Here is a 17947-nt window from a genome sequence, read left to right on the forward strand (position 1 = left end):
TCGGTCGGGACAAAAACAAATTCCTTGGCTAGTTCTTTTAGTTAGTTTGTCTGGAAAGAAATTTTCAGCCACAAAGGTTTTAACAAAAACATGAAATTGATATGTCATTATTTTTTTTATTTAATCGTAAGTCAATGATATTTGACTGGACTCACCGGTTAATATTTGCCCCATACAAAAATTAAACATCCGTTTATTTATAATTTGTTGTTGATTTTGCACAACAAAATCTCCCTAAAAAAACTAAAGTTTCATTTTATAAGTATATCGTTGGACAGACCACAAACCATTTCCATTCTCAATTGTATAACTAATACAAGAGTCAGTCGGACTGCTTTTATCCATTATTCTAAAATGACGTCCTACAAACGCTTTGAGTACACACCCGTGGTAACATATGAAAATATTGGTTGGGCTGTTCCGATTGTACTCCCACGTCACATGATTGTTTATGAATGAAGTACACTTCGTCATAGAATAATGACGTAATAATTAAAGCATTTTACGGGAAAATACGCTTCTGATACCGAAAATCATCACAACAAAGAAACGTAAACAACCGATGCTAAAATATGGTATGAGCCCTTTTTAGCTCACCGGGCCCGAAGGGCCAAGTGAGCTTTTCTCATCACTTGGCGTCCGTCGCCCGTCGTCGTCCGTCGTCCGGCGTCAACTTTTACAAAAATCTTCTCCTCTGAAACTACTGGGCCAAATTAAACCAAACTTGGCCACAATCATCATTGATGTATCTTGTTTAAAATTTGTGTTTTTTGACCGTGCCAACTAACCAAGATGGCCGCCATGGCTAAAAATAGAACATAGGGGTAAAATGCAGTTTTCGGCTTATAACTCAAAAACCAAAGCATTTAGAGCAAATTTGACATGGGTAAAATTGTTTATCACATCAAGATCTATCTGCCCTGAAATTTTCAGATGAATCAGACAATTGGGTTGCTGCCCCTAAATTGGTAATTTTAAGGAAATTTTACTGTTTTTGGTTATTATCTTGAATATTATTATAGATGGAGATAAACTGTAAAGAGCAATAATATTCAGCAAAGTAAGATTTACAAATGAGTCAAACATGACCGAAATGGTCAATTGACCCCGTTAGGAGTTACATTTGTATTACCCTTTATAGTAAATTTTTAACAATTTTTCTTAAATTCGTAAATTTTTACTAACATTTTCCACTGAAACTACTTGGCCAAGTTTATTATAGATAGAGATAATTGTAAGCAGCAAGAATGTTTAGTTAAGTAAAATGTAAAAACACATCACTATCACCAAAACACAATTTTGTCATGAATCCATCTGCTTCCATTGTTTAATATTCACATACATGACATAGACCAAGGTGAGCGACACAGGCTCTTTAGAGCCTCTAGTTTTATATACATAAAAGATATATAGGTAAATTATCATTAAAATTCATCCAAATTTAGCTAAATATGTTATTGTAAATAGTTTGATCATGTCACTAATTCTGTTTCCTCCGTTCTTTACCGCCAATCTAAAAGTGCGTTAATTTATGGGAACGGCAAATATTTGCCTCCACCTATAGCGCTTCGATCCAAAAGAATTGCCGTATTTGTCTTATTAGAATCGAAATAATTCATGGGGGCTTGAATATATCTAAATTTTACCACGGGTTGTCCCTTTATGTCGATATTTTACCCCTCGCTATCGCTTAAGGTAAAATATTTGTCATAAAGGGCCAACCCGTGGTAAAATCACGATATATTCAAGCCCCCATGAATTATTTCTTAAATAGAAAAAATCTAACGAAATATCTATGGGTTTTTTCCAACATTTCAGTTTCGTGGTTAGGTAGCTGACCCCAAGTTTCACTTCCATAAAGTGCTGTTTTAAGGATAACTCTTTTCCATATCAAGTTATTTGTTAAGGCACTCATCCCTCGTGGATTAACACCAACAGTATATACATTGTAGTGAGTGAAGTTTCTGTTTTAACTTTTTACTGGATTTATCTGATCTATCGAAAGTTTTTCCATCTGAGTTAATAAGTGTTTCAGCGTAAGTACATGTACGTTTTCTTTCGAGTACAATACTACCTAGGTTGAGACTTGCTGCTGATTCATTATTGTTGCTAGTCTTTTTTGGTGGTGTACAAGTCAAAACACTACTTTTCGATGCATTATATTTTAACCGCCATTTGAGCGCATAGCTGTTAACAACGTTTAATAATGTCTGAGCACCATTTACAGTTGCGCTCAATAAAGTTGTGTGATCAGCTAAACAATTGATCGACTACTAGTAGTCCACAACTTGTCGATAAGAGTTCACAAACCAAGTCATTGGTAAATTGGTAAATACAGAAAATAACCAGGCAGACAACACACGGCCTTGACCTACTCAATTCAATTCGAAACACTTGACTTGTTAGTTCACTATGCTGCACATGTGCTTTTACGACATATGTTTCAGATTCCAAAATTTACCTTGAATTCCAATTTGGTTCAATTTGTATAGTAGGCAATCTTAAAGTTATAGTCCGGAAACCAAAAATTAATTTCAACTTTGGAATCTGAGTCAAAAATACTTATCGAATGGTTCCGGGTGAATATAAGGCAAGCAAATCCCGACAAGTTTCAAGTTTTGTCTGTCGGCAAAAAGACCATGAAAATCTATCTATACAAATTTGAACCTCACATGTGAAAAAACAGTAAAAATATTACACATTGCAATGTTTATCAGTTGAATTTTGATGTTCATATCACTATAGTAGGGCCTCACAGCAATGCAATGTTTAGAACGTGAATAAAATTTGTAACATTGAAGACCCATTGGTGGCCTTCCGCCGTACAGTACATTTAAGACCCATATTACCTTATGTCTTCGGACGACCCGAACGACGCTGACGTCATAGCATTACACTATAAACCCCTCCCCCCCCAAAAAAAATACGTGTGTAGTATGAAGGTACAATGACTTTGAAAGTTTAACGTTAAACTAAAAGATAAACGAAGTGCGTATTATCTTATGTCTTCGGACGACCCGAACGACGCTGACGTCATAGCATTACACTATAAACCCCCCCCCCCCCCCCCCCCAAAAAAAAATACGTGTGTAGTATGAAGGTACAATGACTTTAAAAGTTAAACGTTAAACTTAAAGACAAACTAAGTGCGCATTCTCTTATGTCTTCGGACGACCCGGACGACGCTGACGTCATAACATTACACTAACCCCTCACCCTCCAAAAAAAAAAATACGTGTGTAGTATGAAGGTACAATGACTTTGAAAGTTTAACGTTAAACTTAAAGACAAACGAAGTGCTAGCTGTAATCTGTTGATTAGTCGTGTTACTGTTAGTTTGAGTGTTATTTTTTACAACTTTAGCACAAAGTCATATTCGCTTATTCTCAATTCGTTCCGTTATTCAATGAATGAAAGATAACAAATCAAATGAAAAAAATACTGTGCACATTAGTTAAGACAAAATAAAAATTTATAACTTTCCGACTAAAGAGCAGTAACTCTAAATGGTCCTGTTCTATATTTGCAGAATGAAAAAAACAAAACAAATATCATTATATATACATTTGTTTTTTAAACGATTATCTACACTACAATATAATAGTCAATATATCTCTCCGGATAAAGGTACAATAATAACAATTCAATTTCTCATGAGCTTCTGACTACAGTCCACACGCTACATTTTGTACATCTCTGATCATCTCTGGTGGAGAAAAAAACAATAATACACTAAAAAAAATCAACTTTTATTAGTATTCATTTGATTTGTTTCCAGATTTGAAATTGATACGGGTACAATAAGCATTGGCGGATCTATGGGATTGTTCCAGGAGCTGGACCCCTCTTTTTTTGGACGATCAGGAACATATGTTTGGAACCCCTCAAAATTTACATCTTTGGTCACTTCTTAAATGAAGACGAACCATCCAAGCCTCAGATGGAAACCTATAAAATGTATAATAACCGAGACACAGACAAAAGCATTACTGAATTTCTAAAGCTATCATTATATGCATAAGTGCAAGAGATTCGACATTGCAACACCCATATACATGTACATGAAAAACTTCTTTTCAATGCCATTTAAAGCTTTGGTTGTGCACTCTTTTGAAGCCTGTGCAGTATTTTGTATATAACTTTAACCAATTTTTTATCAGTTTGGTTTCTAGTGGAAAGTCAAAATGCCAGAATCGATAGGTCACTGTGGAAACTGTCTAAATATGAGAAAATAAAGGGTGGCAGGTAGGTGAAACTTACACGAATGAAGAGATGAATGAAAAATGAACAAATTGATACACGATTTATATAATTCCAAGGCCAGAAGCTACGAAGCAGCACATCTATTTTGGAAGGGCATATATCCACTTTTTGATATGGGACGAGCTCTGATCAATGTCCTACGACCCCAGCTTGTCTGGCAAAACAGCTGTTGGACGTCAGAGTTATCTCGGACTAATTAATGTCATACGAAAACATATGACACGACGATAATTCAGTAATTTGCAATATATAAAAAAGAAGATGTGGTATGATTGCCAATGAGACAAAGTCTATCCACAAAATATCAAAATGACACAAACCATTTTTATAATATATCTAATTATTTTAGTTTTAATTTGATAATAAGTTCTATAGCACATCCGCATATTACATATCTTTATAGCGTGTGTATCGTGGTGTAGAGCATCATAACTAAAGCCTCGGTCACACCTTACCGGATAGCTCGAACGGACGCCTAACGGATAACTTTTTTTCAATCCGTTGATGTCCGATAGACGTCCGTTCTTATCCGTTAGGCGTCCGTCCATATCCGTTGCGTGTCCGTTAAGCGTCCGTTTTATCCGTTGACGTCCCTTCTGTCCGGTGGAAAATTTTGAGCATGTTCAAAACTTTGAACGGACGTGCAACGGATAAAATGTCCGTTGAACGTCCGTTAGACGTCCGTTAGGCGTCCGTTTTGTACGGTACTCGTCCGTTTTGTATCCGTTACGTGTTCGTTATGCATCCGTTGGAGATCCGGTAGACCAATTCACCAACGGACGTCTACCGGACGCCTAACGGACTCCTAACGGATAAAACGGATGTGCAACGGACATTAACGGAAGGATAACGGATAAAACGGATGCCTACCGGATGTAAAACGGACAAATGCCAATTGAATTTCTCATGGTTTTTTTGCCTTTAATTTTAAGATAGTTTATTGCCTTTAATTTTCAGAATATTTTGTTCATCCGTTTTATCCGTTACGCTTCCGTTAGGTGTCCGTTTTATCCGGTACTCGTCCGCTGGATGTACGTTCGACGTCCGTTCTGTCCGGTACGTATCCGTTTCACGTACGTTCAATGTCCGTTGTGTACACCAACGGACTCCAAACGGATAAAAATTTTGTCAACGGATAACTTTTTTTTTATCCGTTAGTCGTCCGTTCGAGCTATCCGGTAAGGTGTGACCGAAGCTTAAGGCATTTAACGTTGTTTAAATTATTCATTCTACAATAATAAAATGATACAAATTTGTTACTTCCCCTTTTTTGTTCAATATTAGTGTTTATTGTATATCATTCAGGCTGCTAAAATAGAATAGAAACATTTATAAATTCGATATGTTATCTTTTTTTGTATCCTATGATTATTTTTTTTTACTTAATTTTTATATATATTACATAATTTTGTTATTTAGTTTTTAAAAAATTACCATATTTAGAGATTTATTTTAGTTCATATTTATAACAAAAATTCACTCTTCTATTTAATTCTATACACCAAATATAGTATTTGTGAAGGAACGCCCACACCAATATAGGAAGGGACAACTAAAATATTCAATGTACAACATAATTTTGATATAAATATTTCATGCCTAATGCTGCTGTTACCGAAAGTGAAGTGTACTTAGCACTTGTAAACGTATTTTTAAAAACTACTCGTAAACTTTTGAATAGTTTGAGTGATGCAAAAATTTTGAAAAAGAAGATTTTGAGTACTATTTTGTCCTTTTTTCAATCATTACATACCGAAATTTCAGAATTAAAAACGGTGTCTTTCCTTTGTTACGGACTGGTAGAACGTTGAATCTTATCATTAAAAACATTTGTCAACGTCAAACCAAATTATCGTTCTTAACAAAATTCATTAAAATAACTAGTACTGCTATCAAAAAACGTAAAATTTATTTAACGAGGTCCAAAAACGAGAGAGAAAAGCGAGGCACAGTGTTTTCCTCAGTAGCGAGTACAAATACATTTTAATATTTTCCCACACTGTAAGAACACGTGTATACGAATATTGTTTCGATCCTGCAATTCAACATTGAACTTAGATATAAAGTGTTTTATTCCGTCCAAATCCGTTGAACTTATTTCGAATAAAATCAATGGCATGCGACTTAATGTTTTACAGGCTCATTGTGTTGTCTATGTATCCTTCGTTTTTAATTTTACTGTTTTATCTTCCAATTATACAAACCCTGTTTTAACCCGAATTCTCCCGAGTTAAATGGGATAAGACAAAACAAGGCAATATTTTTTATCTCATGAATTTATTAAATCAGTTAATACATTTCTCACACCATGGTTGATATAGTGTATTAATCCTCAAGTTCTGTTGAATTACGACTGATCATGGTCAACGAAAGGGATGAACAGGATCAGAATCAGGAATTTGATGTCTTCCTCCAGCCTTCAATAATTTCAAAAACTCGGATTTAGGAATTGGTAACTCGAAGATGGCTTGTGCTGAAATGACAGCATTAATAGAAATGACAAATAAAATAGATTTTACAAAAAACAAAGGCGAAATGTTTACAATAGTTGATTAAGACCACCTTGCATAATGCTTCTCTGTGGAAGTTAGTCTGCCAGCAGTGATCTCTACAAATAAGAGATGGAAATTGATGGATTTGAGTCGTAATATTTGTTTTATAGATTGTTTTATTTATAAAAGTATTCAGTAACTTTTTAGATGGAGAACACAGATAAAAGCATTTATGATACATATCTGTAGGATTATAAAAAACGGAAAGATGTAATACATGTACATATTGATTAATTGATTGTAGAGTCCAGTGGCAAGTATTTGATGCGGAAAGATGTAATACATGCACATATTGATTAATTGATTGTAGAGTTCAGTGGCAAATATTTGATGCGGAAAGATGTAATACATGCACATATTGATTAATTGATTGTTGAGTCCAGTGGCAAATATTTCATGCCGAATGATGTAATACATGCACATATTGATTAATTGATTGTAGAGTCCAGTGGCAAATATTTGATGCGGAAAGATGTAATACATGCACATATTGATTAATTGATTGTTGAGTCCAGTGGCAAATATTTCATGCCGAAAGATGTAACACATGCCCATATTGATTAATTGATTGTTGAGTCCAGTGGCAAAAATTTCATGCGGAAAGATGTAATACATGCATATATTGATTAATTGATTGTAGAGTCCAGTGGCAAATATTTCATGCGGAAAGATGTAATACATGCACATATTAATTAATTGATTGTTGAGTTCAGTGGCAAATATTTCCTGAACGTTCAGGTCAAGAACATACAAATAATAGACAACTTTCGAGTTCGATGCATATCCGTCAAAAACTCGTCACTTCCCTTCAAATGTTGAGCGAGTGGTTGGAAAACTATAATTCTATACTGGACGAATTATTTGGCAAATTGAATTCTCAAAATTGTCAGTTAACACTGCTGTCATTAGGGAATTTTCAGTAAGTACTTAAAGTTTTGTTTAAGGGGCCGTCCCGGATGAAAGTAATGTTTCCCTTTTTTCGTGAGAATGTAATAAATAATGATTTTAAAAAAGTGACAATAAATATATTTTCCCCGGTCCAACGATTTACAGAAAAGAACCGAAAGGATCGAAATTAAACCTAAAAGAGCATACTCAATTTAATTTATGTATTTAAATGCACACGAATATTAAAAGTTTATTAAATTTACAAACTGGAGGTCAAAATCTGTCAGATAAGGAAAAGAAAGATACTACAGTCGGTATGTTACAGATATAGACAAAATGATTCTGTTATAACATGGTACAGTAAAGGGCAACCATTTGTATTTTTACCGACCTTGCAAGGGGTGTATATCCAGTCGAGGTCGTTAAAACTTCCCTATGTATAAGTTCTTTTTAACCCCTGATTTTATAATACAGATGCATGAATAATTATATATAATACCTTCCTCCTCTGGGGTGGATCCTGAAAAATAGGAAAAAATGTTTGTCCCGAGAAAAATACTTTGCAGCCACTAACACAAGCACGAATACACACACGATTATAACGAATGGTCGTGATATAAATAAAAAGTCCTAAAGCGAGGATCACACATTCACGATTTTGACTGCCGTCCTTAACAGGACCATTCCCTGTCAAAAAATCTGATCAACATCGATATCCTGTGAATCCTTTATGGCAATTCAAACTTTAATTACAATTTGTAAAACAAAATTTAATCACAACAACAATCAGATATTGTTCAGGAAGCGTCGATTTTCAACCGTTTCAAAGCGAATTTTCCCCGTTAACCCCGTTCTCAACCCGCTTCTACCGAATGTGATCCGACAGAGATCAGCCAGTGTCCAAGCAGTGAACCGACGCTGACAAAAGTTATCTGTTCGAAAATTGTCATCATACTCGGGATGATCATGTACTGTCGGAACATAATCCTATCACGGTCTTCTCTATCGTATGCAAACGGCTTTATTGGGTCTCAGTCGTATTGTATTCTGTAATTGTTGACACTCTGACGTGGGTATCATTGGCGAATTTCGTATTAATAACGAGACTGTTCCAGAACGGTTTCAGCAAAAACAGTTCTCAATAGGCAAGGTCTAGATGCAATTTGGACTCAATCGGCAGAAAAACAGTAATGAAAAACCTCTCCAGATCATTCCCGTTCCTCTGGACACCGTCACGACAACACTAAACATTGTTAAATTTTGATCTGATACATCAGAATCGGTCCCGACATAGACACGATTGTAATCCGACTAGACAAAATCGGCTGAGTTTCCCCGAATGCTACAGAACGCACCTAACTGTCGGGGTGCTTAGCCGAACTAGACGGACCATTCCCGATCCGTAGGAATCTGTTAAGAACTTAAACGACTGCGTCCAGATAATTGAGGATACAAATCCGACTTGTTCCTTTTTCGTATCTAATTGCTGTCTGATCTCATACATGTACGGGAGCAATAATTGACAATGTGTGAACCCGTATTATGAACGTACAAATGCAGTTGAAATATACATAGTTTAACCAAGAATAAAGAAAATGTAATATGCATAATGTGCTATTCATGTAATGTGTATGAGAACGTTTTTGAATGTGTGCTTATTTCATTTCTGCTACATAGTAAGTTTGTTTGTTTCGTCTTCCGGCAAGGTAAGAATTTCCCCAGGATGCTAGACTATATCCAACTGAAAGTACAGACACTTTTATTGGTAAATATAAAATCGAGCCCAATTTAGATTTAAGTACTGTATAAAAATCAAGTCTGTGAGGGTTTTCATTATAAAGGGATTTCATATTAGGCCATTTTCTTTATTCTTTCTTTATTTTGATCCTTGTTCACTATCCTGTTAACCCCCATTCATCCAGATTTTTACATGGGTGAATGTATATTTCCTCCAACTATATTGATTAAACGTCCGAGACGGAGGCGAAGTTAAAAGCATATTCTAACCAACATGTCTATGTAAAAATACGTACCTTTAACGTCTGCTTGTTTGTCTAAACAGATAAGGATAAAAAGTATTGTTTATAGAATGTCTAAGTATGGTTAACATCGTATTACAAATAGTTTATACAAGATAAAGTTTGGTTGTGTAGAAATTGTTTTCAAATAATGTGTAAAATAGCGATACTGTATTAAAAGAGTTACTAATATTGTAACATTTGTATAATTACCATGTTTGTTGTTTTAAATGTTTGTCCATTGATTCATTTTCATTAATAACTTCATATTTCATGCTTCTAGTATCTTCTTTAACCAGTGAACTTGAATTTACAATCAGAAGGGCACAAGTGCAAGTAAAGATAAATTAATTTCAGTATGTATAACAAGACGAGGGAAATTTCATTAATCCAAACTGAACATTTTTTGAAAATAAAGGCTAATTAACTCTACAAATTGAAAAATCAACTTGCAACTGAAACATTAAAAAAAACCAAAACAAATTACTTAAAAAGATACGTACCTTCATTTTGTTGGTCGATTTGTTCTAAAAAAAAGTCTTAAATTTCAGTAAACAGCAGGAGATATAAGGCAATTATACTTTAAAACAACAAAATGTGCGTTCAAGGAAAAACGTTTATGATATTATAAAAGTTAAAAGGGATTCGAACACAGAATATGGCGGAGTAAAACGGGATATCAACCTGAGACAGTGGTGTAATAGTACAACATAAGAACGAATTATACAAATCAGCTGAAAAAGGCTTGCTTGTGTTAATTGTCTATATTTTGTTTGAGTTAAGCCATTTCAATTGATATTTAAAGCGTGTCTATCTGTTTTGTGATGTTTCACTTTTGTTTCATATAAGGGTGAAGGTTGGTAGCTATTAAAAAGTTCAAACCCGATTCAATTATTTGCACCTGTCCTACATGTAAGTCAGTTATCTGATGTTTAGCTGTGGTTCATAAGTATTTCTCGTTTCGATCTCTTTTTTTATATAGATTATAGCATTGATTTCACCGTTTGATGTTTTTTACTAGTCATTTTTTGGACCCTTTATAGCATGCTGTTCGGTGTGAGCCACGGCTCTGTGTTGAAGACTGTATTGTGACCTATAATAGTACTTTTACAAATTGTGATTTGGATGGAGAGTTGTCTCATTGGCATCTTCTTACAGTAGCGGATCCAGAAATTTTCATAAGTGGGGGCCCACTGACTGCCTAAGAGGGGTCCCGCTCAAGTCACGCTTCAGCGATTCCCTATATAAGCTACCAAATGTTTTTTTTTCCCAAAAAGGGGGGGGACTCAGGCCTCATGCACCCTAAATCTGCCTCTGTCTTATATATATTAACTCATTAGGTGGACGTAAATAGAAATACATCTAGAAAATACAAGAGTGCACGTGTGCGAGTACTTATAGTCTATATAATTCAACATGAACTTACCTCTCGGATCTTCTCGTGGATGTTCTACAAAGTTTACATACTGTATTTCATTATCTTTGTTTACTGAATCTTTTAAAGAAAATAGTATGATTTTTCCTTCAATATAAAAAATTATATGTAATGTCAAAACGTTAACAATACCCTCCATGAAATTTTATGTTGAACATTGAATATGTGTGTGTGTGTGTGTGTGAGAGTATTGTTGTTGGGAATTAACTCTGCTATCAGTAAGTGTGAATTTAATTTTTCACCATATGGTTATGTTCTGCGGATATAGGTAAATAAGTGTCTGTTTTCAAAAAGTTTTAATTACTTACTGCACAAAGAACTTTGACACACGGACTTGACAAATGTTTCGACTGCTTCTGGATCGTGTATATCAAATATGAAGTTCGACATTTTCTTTAATATGGGTTTACTAACGTCGCCAATTGTTATTCCATATATAGTCACTCCAGATGCTTTAAAATCCGAAACAATCTTTGTCATATTTGATCGGAAACTAGTTCTGTTATCAGTGAGGATGAATATAAACTTTTCAGCACAAGGTCGTCCTCCGCCATGTTCTCCAGAGAAATAATCATCTTTTATGTCCTATTTAATGAACATGAAAGTTAGATTAGCTACATGTAACTCGCCTTTTCAGAATCTACAGGACTTTGGTTAATCTCATTGTTCGTAAACGAAAATGAAAATAACATAAGGTCTTTGGTTGAATTTCTTTTAGTATTTTACGTTTCATTTCCCTAAACTCGTTAAAAAACGTCTAGCTACGCTCGACGATACAGAAAACTATAAACCCCACCCCTTCGAAGTTAAATTATTATTCGTCTATAATGAGGATTGCAATTAAATGTATTACTATCTGTCATCATCTCGATTGTTAGAATGATATGCGGTCACGTGTCAATGCATGTTTCGTTCATTTTTATATTTATCAATGCCAGTTACGTTTTAATCATTTTTTTTACAAATGTAATGAGCTATTTACATGATGAAAAGAAAATAAACTTAGGCCGTTAGTTTTCTCATTTAAATTGTTTTACATTTGTCACTTTTGGGCCTTTTATAGCTGACTTTGCGGTATGGGCTTTGTTCATTGTTGGAGGCCGTACGGTGACCTTTAGTCGATAATTTCTGTGCCTATTGGTCTATTGTGGACAGTTGTCTCATTGGCAATCATACTACATCTTATGTTTTTATATTCTGATCATTTACCTGCATAAAGGTAGCCATGACAACAGGACCATTGCGTTGGGGATTTATAGATCTTACAGCCGCTTTATATCCTTCAACGTTAGAATACTCGTCTAAAAAGAAATTATCCTCCTTGGTTGGTGAAAGGACACCACACTGTAATCCTTTTGGTCCAACATTACTAAATTTATCCATGACCTTGATGATGAATTGTTGTATGACCTTGGCACTTGGTGATAGGCTGATATCTAACAGGAAAACAACATCAGCTTGCACCATGCAGTCTTTACTTTCTAACTTGTAAAATAAAGATAGTTTAGTATAAAGGACATCCCAGTATTAGCATTATATTGAGAGTCATTCTCCCTAAATATCAAAGTAATTGGTAAAATATAGAAACTCATAGTCACAGCTTTTAATGAATTTTTGCTAAAACAGATTAGTTAAAGAATGTCGTATTATGATTTTTTGTTGTTGAGAAAATGGGAAAAAAAATAATTGGTTTCTATGGAGTATCCTTATTTTTAACCATTAGTCGTGAGAAAATACATGACTTTTTACAGATTTTCAGCAATTCATATTGCAGAATATTCCTAACTTGCAATAATGTAGTATATTCTTTTCAAAATTACCACAAAGTTTAATTAATATAAACTAAAGTATTAAATAGTAAAACAGAAAGTGCAAAACTTTATTTAATACAGATTTGACATATAATGGTCAGAATTTCAAAGGTTAATGTATAACAAATGGCCTGCACTTTAATCATTATTTTATGTCATGTTTCCTCTTTTCACCTCTCCTGTTTTAATGTTTTGAAAACCATTTTAACATTTAGCATTGTAATATTTTTATGTTGATTTGAGTTAGGTGGGTAGTAGCGTGCGTTTCATGTTGATATGATCATAGACGTCGGCTTAAAAAATGTATATTTTTTTCTGTATGCAGATGAGATAAGTTTTCCATTTTGATTTTGAAAACACAACATTATTCTATCTAAAATAAAAGGAACGCTGAGTTTACCGGAAGAAGTTGACGATGTTGAATCATACAGTTTCTCCCAAAGCATCTGATCCTCATTGCTTGTTACCAATTGTACGGTCATCAATAAACCCTTCAGAAAATAAAGTTCAAAGATTTACTCTCCTACGCATGATTCTGTTTTAATTTAAAACCACTTTCAAGTTTACTGACCATAATGTCAAGATAAACTCTTTCTTCATATCTAAAAAAGATATTGTTACTCGTTTAAGTATATTTACATCATTGTGGATACCAATACAGGGTCCACAGGTCCATAGGAGCGCAGAGCCCACAGACTCCACGGTTTCTTATGTTACCAGAGCACAAAGCCAATGCATATTAAGTCTGCATTTTTACAGATGTAGCTCGAAGACTTATAATTTGAGCCTGGTGACCTATCAGAGGAGTCTGAGCCCAAAACATTTTTCAAAGTAGAACGAAACCCATACAATATAAACCCACGAGCTCAAAGATAAAATTAGCCCGCATAATCTCCTTTAACGTTTTCATTATTTTATAGATATATGAATATACTATATATGTGTATGTTAAAGATTAACCTGTTATAAAATTTATTTTCTTAACTACGAGAAAACGCAGTTGTTTACTAGGTTATTGAGCCAGCACATCAGTATGTTTTTTTTTTATTTTATATTTTGACACCTTCCCTTTCTAGATTGTATTTCCGATTATCAGACCAACAAAAGGAACAGACTAAAACGTAGACATCAGTTAAGAAACCGAAAACAAAAGTATTGGTATCACAAACGATAAAAAATTTCCAACGACTAGAGCAATATAACACAAAAAGGAATATACATGTAAACTAAAACTAGAGGCTCTAAAGAGCCTGTGTCGCTCACCTTGGTCTATGTGCATATTAAACAAAGGACACAAATGGATTCATGACAAAATTGTATTTTGGTGATGGTGATGTGTTTGAAGTTCTTACTTTACTGCACGTTCTTGCTTCTTACAATTATATCTAGAATGAACCTTGCCCATTAGTAACAGAGAGAAATATTTGGTGAAAATTTACATAAATTTACCGAACTAATGAAAATTGTTAAAAATTGACTATAAAGGGCAATAACTCCTTAAGGGGTCATTTGACCATTTAGGTCATGTTGACTTATTTGTAGATCTTACTTTGCTGAACATTATTGCTGTTTACAGTTTATCTCTATCTATAATAGTATTCAAGATAATAACCAAAAACGGCAAAATTTCTTTAAAAATTACCAATTGGAGGGCAGCAAGCCAACAACCGATTGTCCAATTCATCTGAAAATTTCAGGGCAGATAGATATTGATCTGATAAACATTTTTATCCCATGTCAAATTTCCTCAAAATGCTTTGGTTTTTGAGTTATAAGCCAAAAACTGCATTTTACCCCTATGTTCTATTTTTAGCCGTGGCGGCCATCTTGGTTGGATGACCGGGTCACGCCACACATATTTTAAACTAGATACCCCAATAATGATTGTGGCCAAGTTTGGTTTGATTTGGCCCAGTAGTTTCAGAAGAGAAGATTTTTGTAAAAGCTAACGCCGGACGACGACGGACGACGGACGCCGGACGCCGGACGCCGGACGCCGGACGCCGGACGCCGGACGCCGGACGCCGGACGCCAAGTGATGAGAAAAGCTCACTTGGCCCTTTGGGCCAGGTGAGCTAAAAAAGGAATATACATGTAAACTAATGTTGTCAGTTACGGAAAGCTACATGTAGTTCAAAACAACTTGGTTTAATGACCAACACTCCTCCACCGTGACGGCCACTATTATAGACAGCAGAATTTTAGTGCTCTAGCAGCATTCAGTGTAAGCACTTTTGCCCTTCAATTAGTCTTGCCGAATCCGAAAGTTATCTGGACTTTTTTTTCATTTTTGCCTGACAGCAGAAATGTTCGCCGCCTTTACGTGTTTATGGCATTATGTACAGCATGATTTCAACTTTTAAAATATCATAGGCGGATTTAGGGGGGCCTGGGGGGCCCGGGCCCCCCTTTCGTGGAAAAAAAAATTGGTTGATTATATAGGGAATCACTGAAGCATGACTGGAGCGCAACCCCCCCCCCCCTCCCCCCCCCCCCCCGTTTAGGTCAGTCAGAGGGCCCCCTTAGGAAAAGTTCTGGATCCGCCACTGAATATCAATGTTAACATCTAGATATCATTCTGATTTTGTACATATTTATATTACTGTACTCTTTCTGATTTTGTACATATTTACATTACTGTTCTCTTTCTGATTTTGTACATTTTTACATTACTGTACTCTTTCTGATTTTGTACATATTTACACTACATGGTTTTAAAATAATGCCAGCTGTTGTCAAAAAATTTAATACATGTTGTTTAGAATGGACTCATGAATATTCATAGATACATGCATGTACATGTACCTTCGAAAAAAAGAATGTTATATTAAAAACAATATGTTCACATTGTATCATACTTTACTTTTAATAATATATAAAGCACTTCCTCTCTCAAAACACAGGTCCAAAAATGTATCAGTGGTGACTGTTTTAGCTCCCCGGGACTATTTGATAAGACGACATTATAATATATATCTTCTTGTCTCTTGTATTTGCAAAGTGTCTCATCCGGCCATCTTTTCACTCAAATGTCCTGTTCTGTATGTTCTTCCGACGTAGATTGTATAGTTTCGGTTTGTGCCCTATGAACTTGAGGATGCTTAACTATGGCAACATAATACGCATGCTCGAAAATCCTTTCTATGATTGGACAAAATGTTGTCATGGTGGGTGATTTGGTTGTGTTTGAAAAAACGACTCGTTAATTATATCGTGATGGAAAGCAAGTGAAAAACTAAAAATATTTGAACTAGATCTTACAAAGATTTATATTTTTATTAAAATAATTGTTTCTCCAATAGCTCTTTTCATCCATAACAGCTGTATATTCGGGACAATTATATAATTTTAATGTAAACTTTGTTGTACGAATATACATGACTCTTAGAACGCACCTACGCATGTGAGATTTCCGCGAGGTTTTGGTGAATATACTCAAATTTAAATACGTCGGATATCTTTTTTAAAGATAGTTCTTGTTTCAAATATCATCCAAGCCACCTCCTCCCTAGAAATCAAATGGTAGCTCCCAAATTAGGAGATAACTGTATTGTATTTTAAGCTTGAAAACGTAGATTTTACTGTCGCAAATTGAGTTTACCTAGCGACGCGGAGCGGAGATAGGTAAACGGATATTTGCGACAGTAAAATCAAGTTTTACGAAGGCCAAGCTTAAAATACAATACAGTTATCTCCATTCTAATGCCACATATTAAATTAAATTTCATTTAATGAATATTTTGGCTTAAAAATGCCATAAATGAAAAAGTCCGCGAAACTTGTGCTTCGTCTTTAGCATCTAAACAATGTGACGTCATATGTATACTCTGGATGTCAAACATGAATACTAAACGTATTTTTACTTTTCGTACGCTTCAGAATGGTTTCAATATAGTCAAAAAGAAGATTTTGAGGCTCAAAATGAAAATCTTGCTTATTTTTTTGAGAAAATATATACCTAAAAAAAATCGGAATTCAAAATGGTGGCCGTTTCTTAGTTACGGACTGGTAGAACGTGGAATCTAACCCCTCAAAATATTTGACAACGTTCAAAGAAAATTATTGTTACAAACTAATTGCATAAGAATAGGGATTTATATTGATGTCAGGTCTAAAAACAATACTATAAATAACTTACAAGGCAATACGTGTGAAGCTTCATCTTGTCTTTTATCTAGAAAATAACAATAAATATGGCATTATGCAAATAATTTGAGTACATACATTATAATTTAATATTTTAGATAAACTAAATAATGAATTTTATAGTAGAAAAAACCCAATTCGTTGCATCTTTTCGTAGTAGTGCAAAAAATTATGACGTCTTTAGCAGGGTTTCCCCTGGGTCAATAATTTTTTTCGCCACCTCTTTCGCCAAAACAATATATTTTTCGCCTCATTATTATTTTTTTCGCCATGTGACACAAATATTTTTTTCTTTTAAATTTTCCTCCCCCTCCCCTCAAACCTAAATAAGATTACTCTGCCCCATTGCTGTCTAAGATTATACTCTCAAAATTGTCTTACAGTCTGTATTGTAATGAATAAATACTAAACATTTACATTTAAAAAAAAAGAACTTTATAATATAAGGAAAATTGATTACATTTTGAACAACATTAAAAGAAGGGGGCAACTTACTTTTGAAATTAAAGAAGATATAAATCCTTGAATATAAAAAAAAATCTTAATAATCTGAGAGATGTTACAGTTCTTTGGGAAAGTTTCTTCAAAAATAAAAACATGTCCTTTTCTACTAAAAAGTTGTTTTTACAACAAAACAAAAGTTAATTTTATCACTTGACATTGGTCCCTCATGTAAGGTGTAGTCATACCATTGAAGGGTTATTTTCATTCGAGGGGTTGTTCCAAACTGTTTGAATAAATTTCTTCATAACGACATTTTTCTTTTCTAGACCATCGTAAATACATTTGTAAGTAAAACTATGTTTGAAACACGTGTGTCACTGAAACGAATTT

At 34.4% G+C, this 17947-nt stretch overlaps 1 protein-coding gene across 1 annotated transcript; it reads right to left on the reverse strand.

The window, feature by feature from the left end:
- Positions 1 to 6589: 6589 nt before the first annotated feature.
- Positions 6590 to 17125, reverse strand: LOC134719434 (uncharacterized). Its single transcript, XM_063582434.1, has 9 exons — positions 17106 to 17125; positions 13368 to 13458; positions 12366 to 12637; positions 11465 to 11741; positions 11148 to 11171; positions 10225 to 10248; positions 9737 to 9757; positions 8203 to 8223; positions 6590 to 6736 (listed from the first exon to the last, which is right to left on the reverse strand). Exons 2-9 carry the CDS (start codon positions 13447 to 13449, stop codon positions 6627 to 6629), a joined length of 831 nt encoding a protein of 276 aa, XP_063438504.1. The 5' UTR covers positions 13450 to 13458; positions 17106 to 17125; the 3' UTR covers positions 6590 to 6626.
- Positions 17126 to 17947: the final 822 nt, after the last annotated feature.

This window comes from Mytilus trossulus, chromosome 5 (genome assembly GCF_036588685.1).
Source record: "Mytilus trossulus isolate FHL-02 chromosome 5, PNRI_Mtr1.1.1.hap1, whole genome shotgun sequence".
NCBI lineage: Eukaryota > Metazoa > Mollusca > Bivalvia > Mytilida > Mytilidae > Mytilus > Mytilus trossulus.

Excerpts from the sequence above, each read along its gene's own strand:
- LOC134719434 (XM_063582434.1), bottom strand. The coding sequence starts at position 13,449 with ATGACCGTACAATTGGTAACAAGCAATGAGGATCAGATGCTTTGGGAG. Across the intron at positions 10,249-11,147 it reads TCCACGAGAAGATCCGAGAG|AACAAATCGACCAACAAAAT; the intron begins GTAAGTTCATGT and ends ACTTTTTTTTAG. Across the intron at positions 9,758-10,224 it reads AATCGACCAACAAAATGAAG|ACAAACAAGCAGACGTTAAA; the intron begins GTACGTATCTTT and ends TTATCTGTTTAG.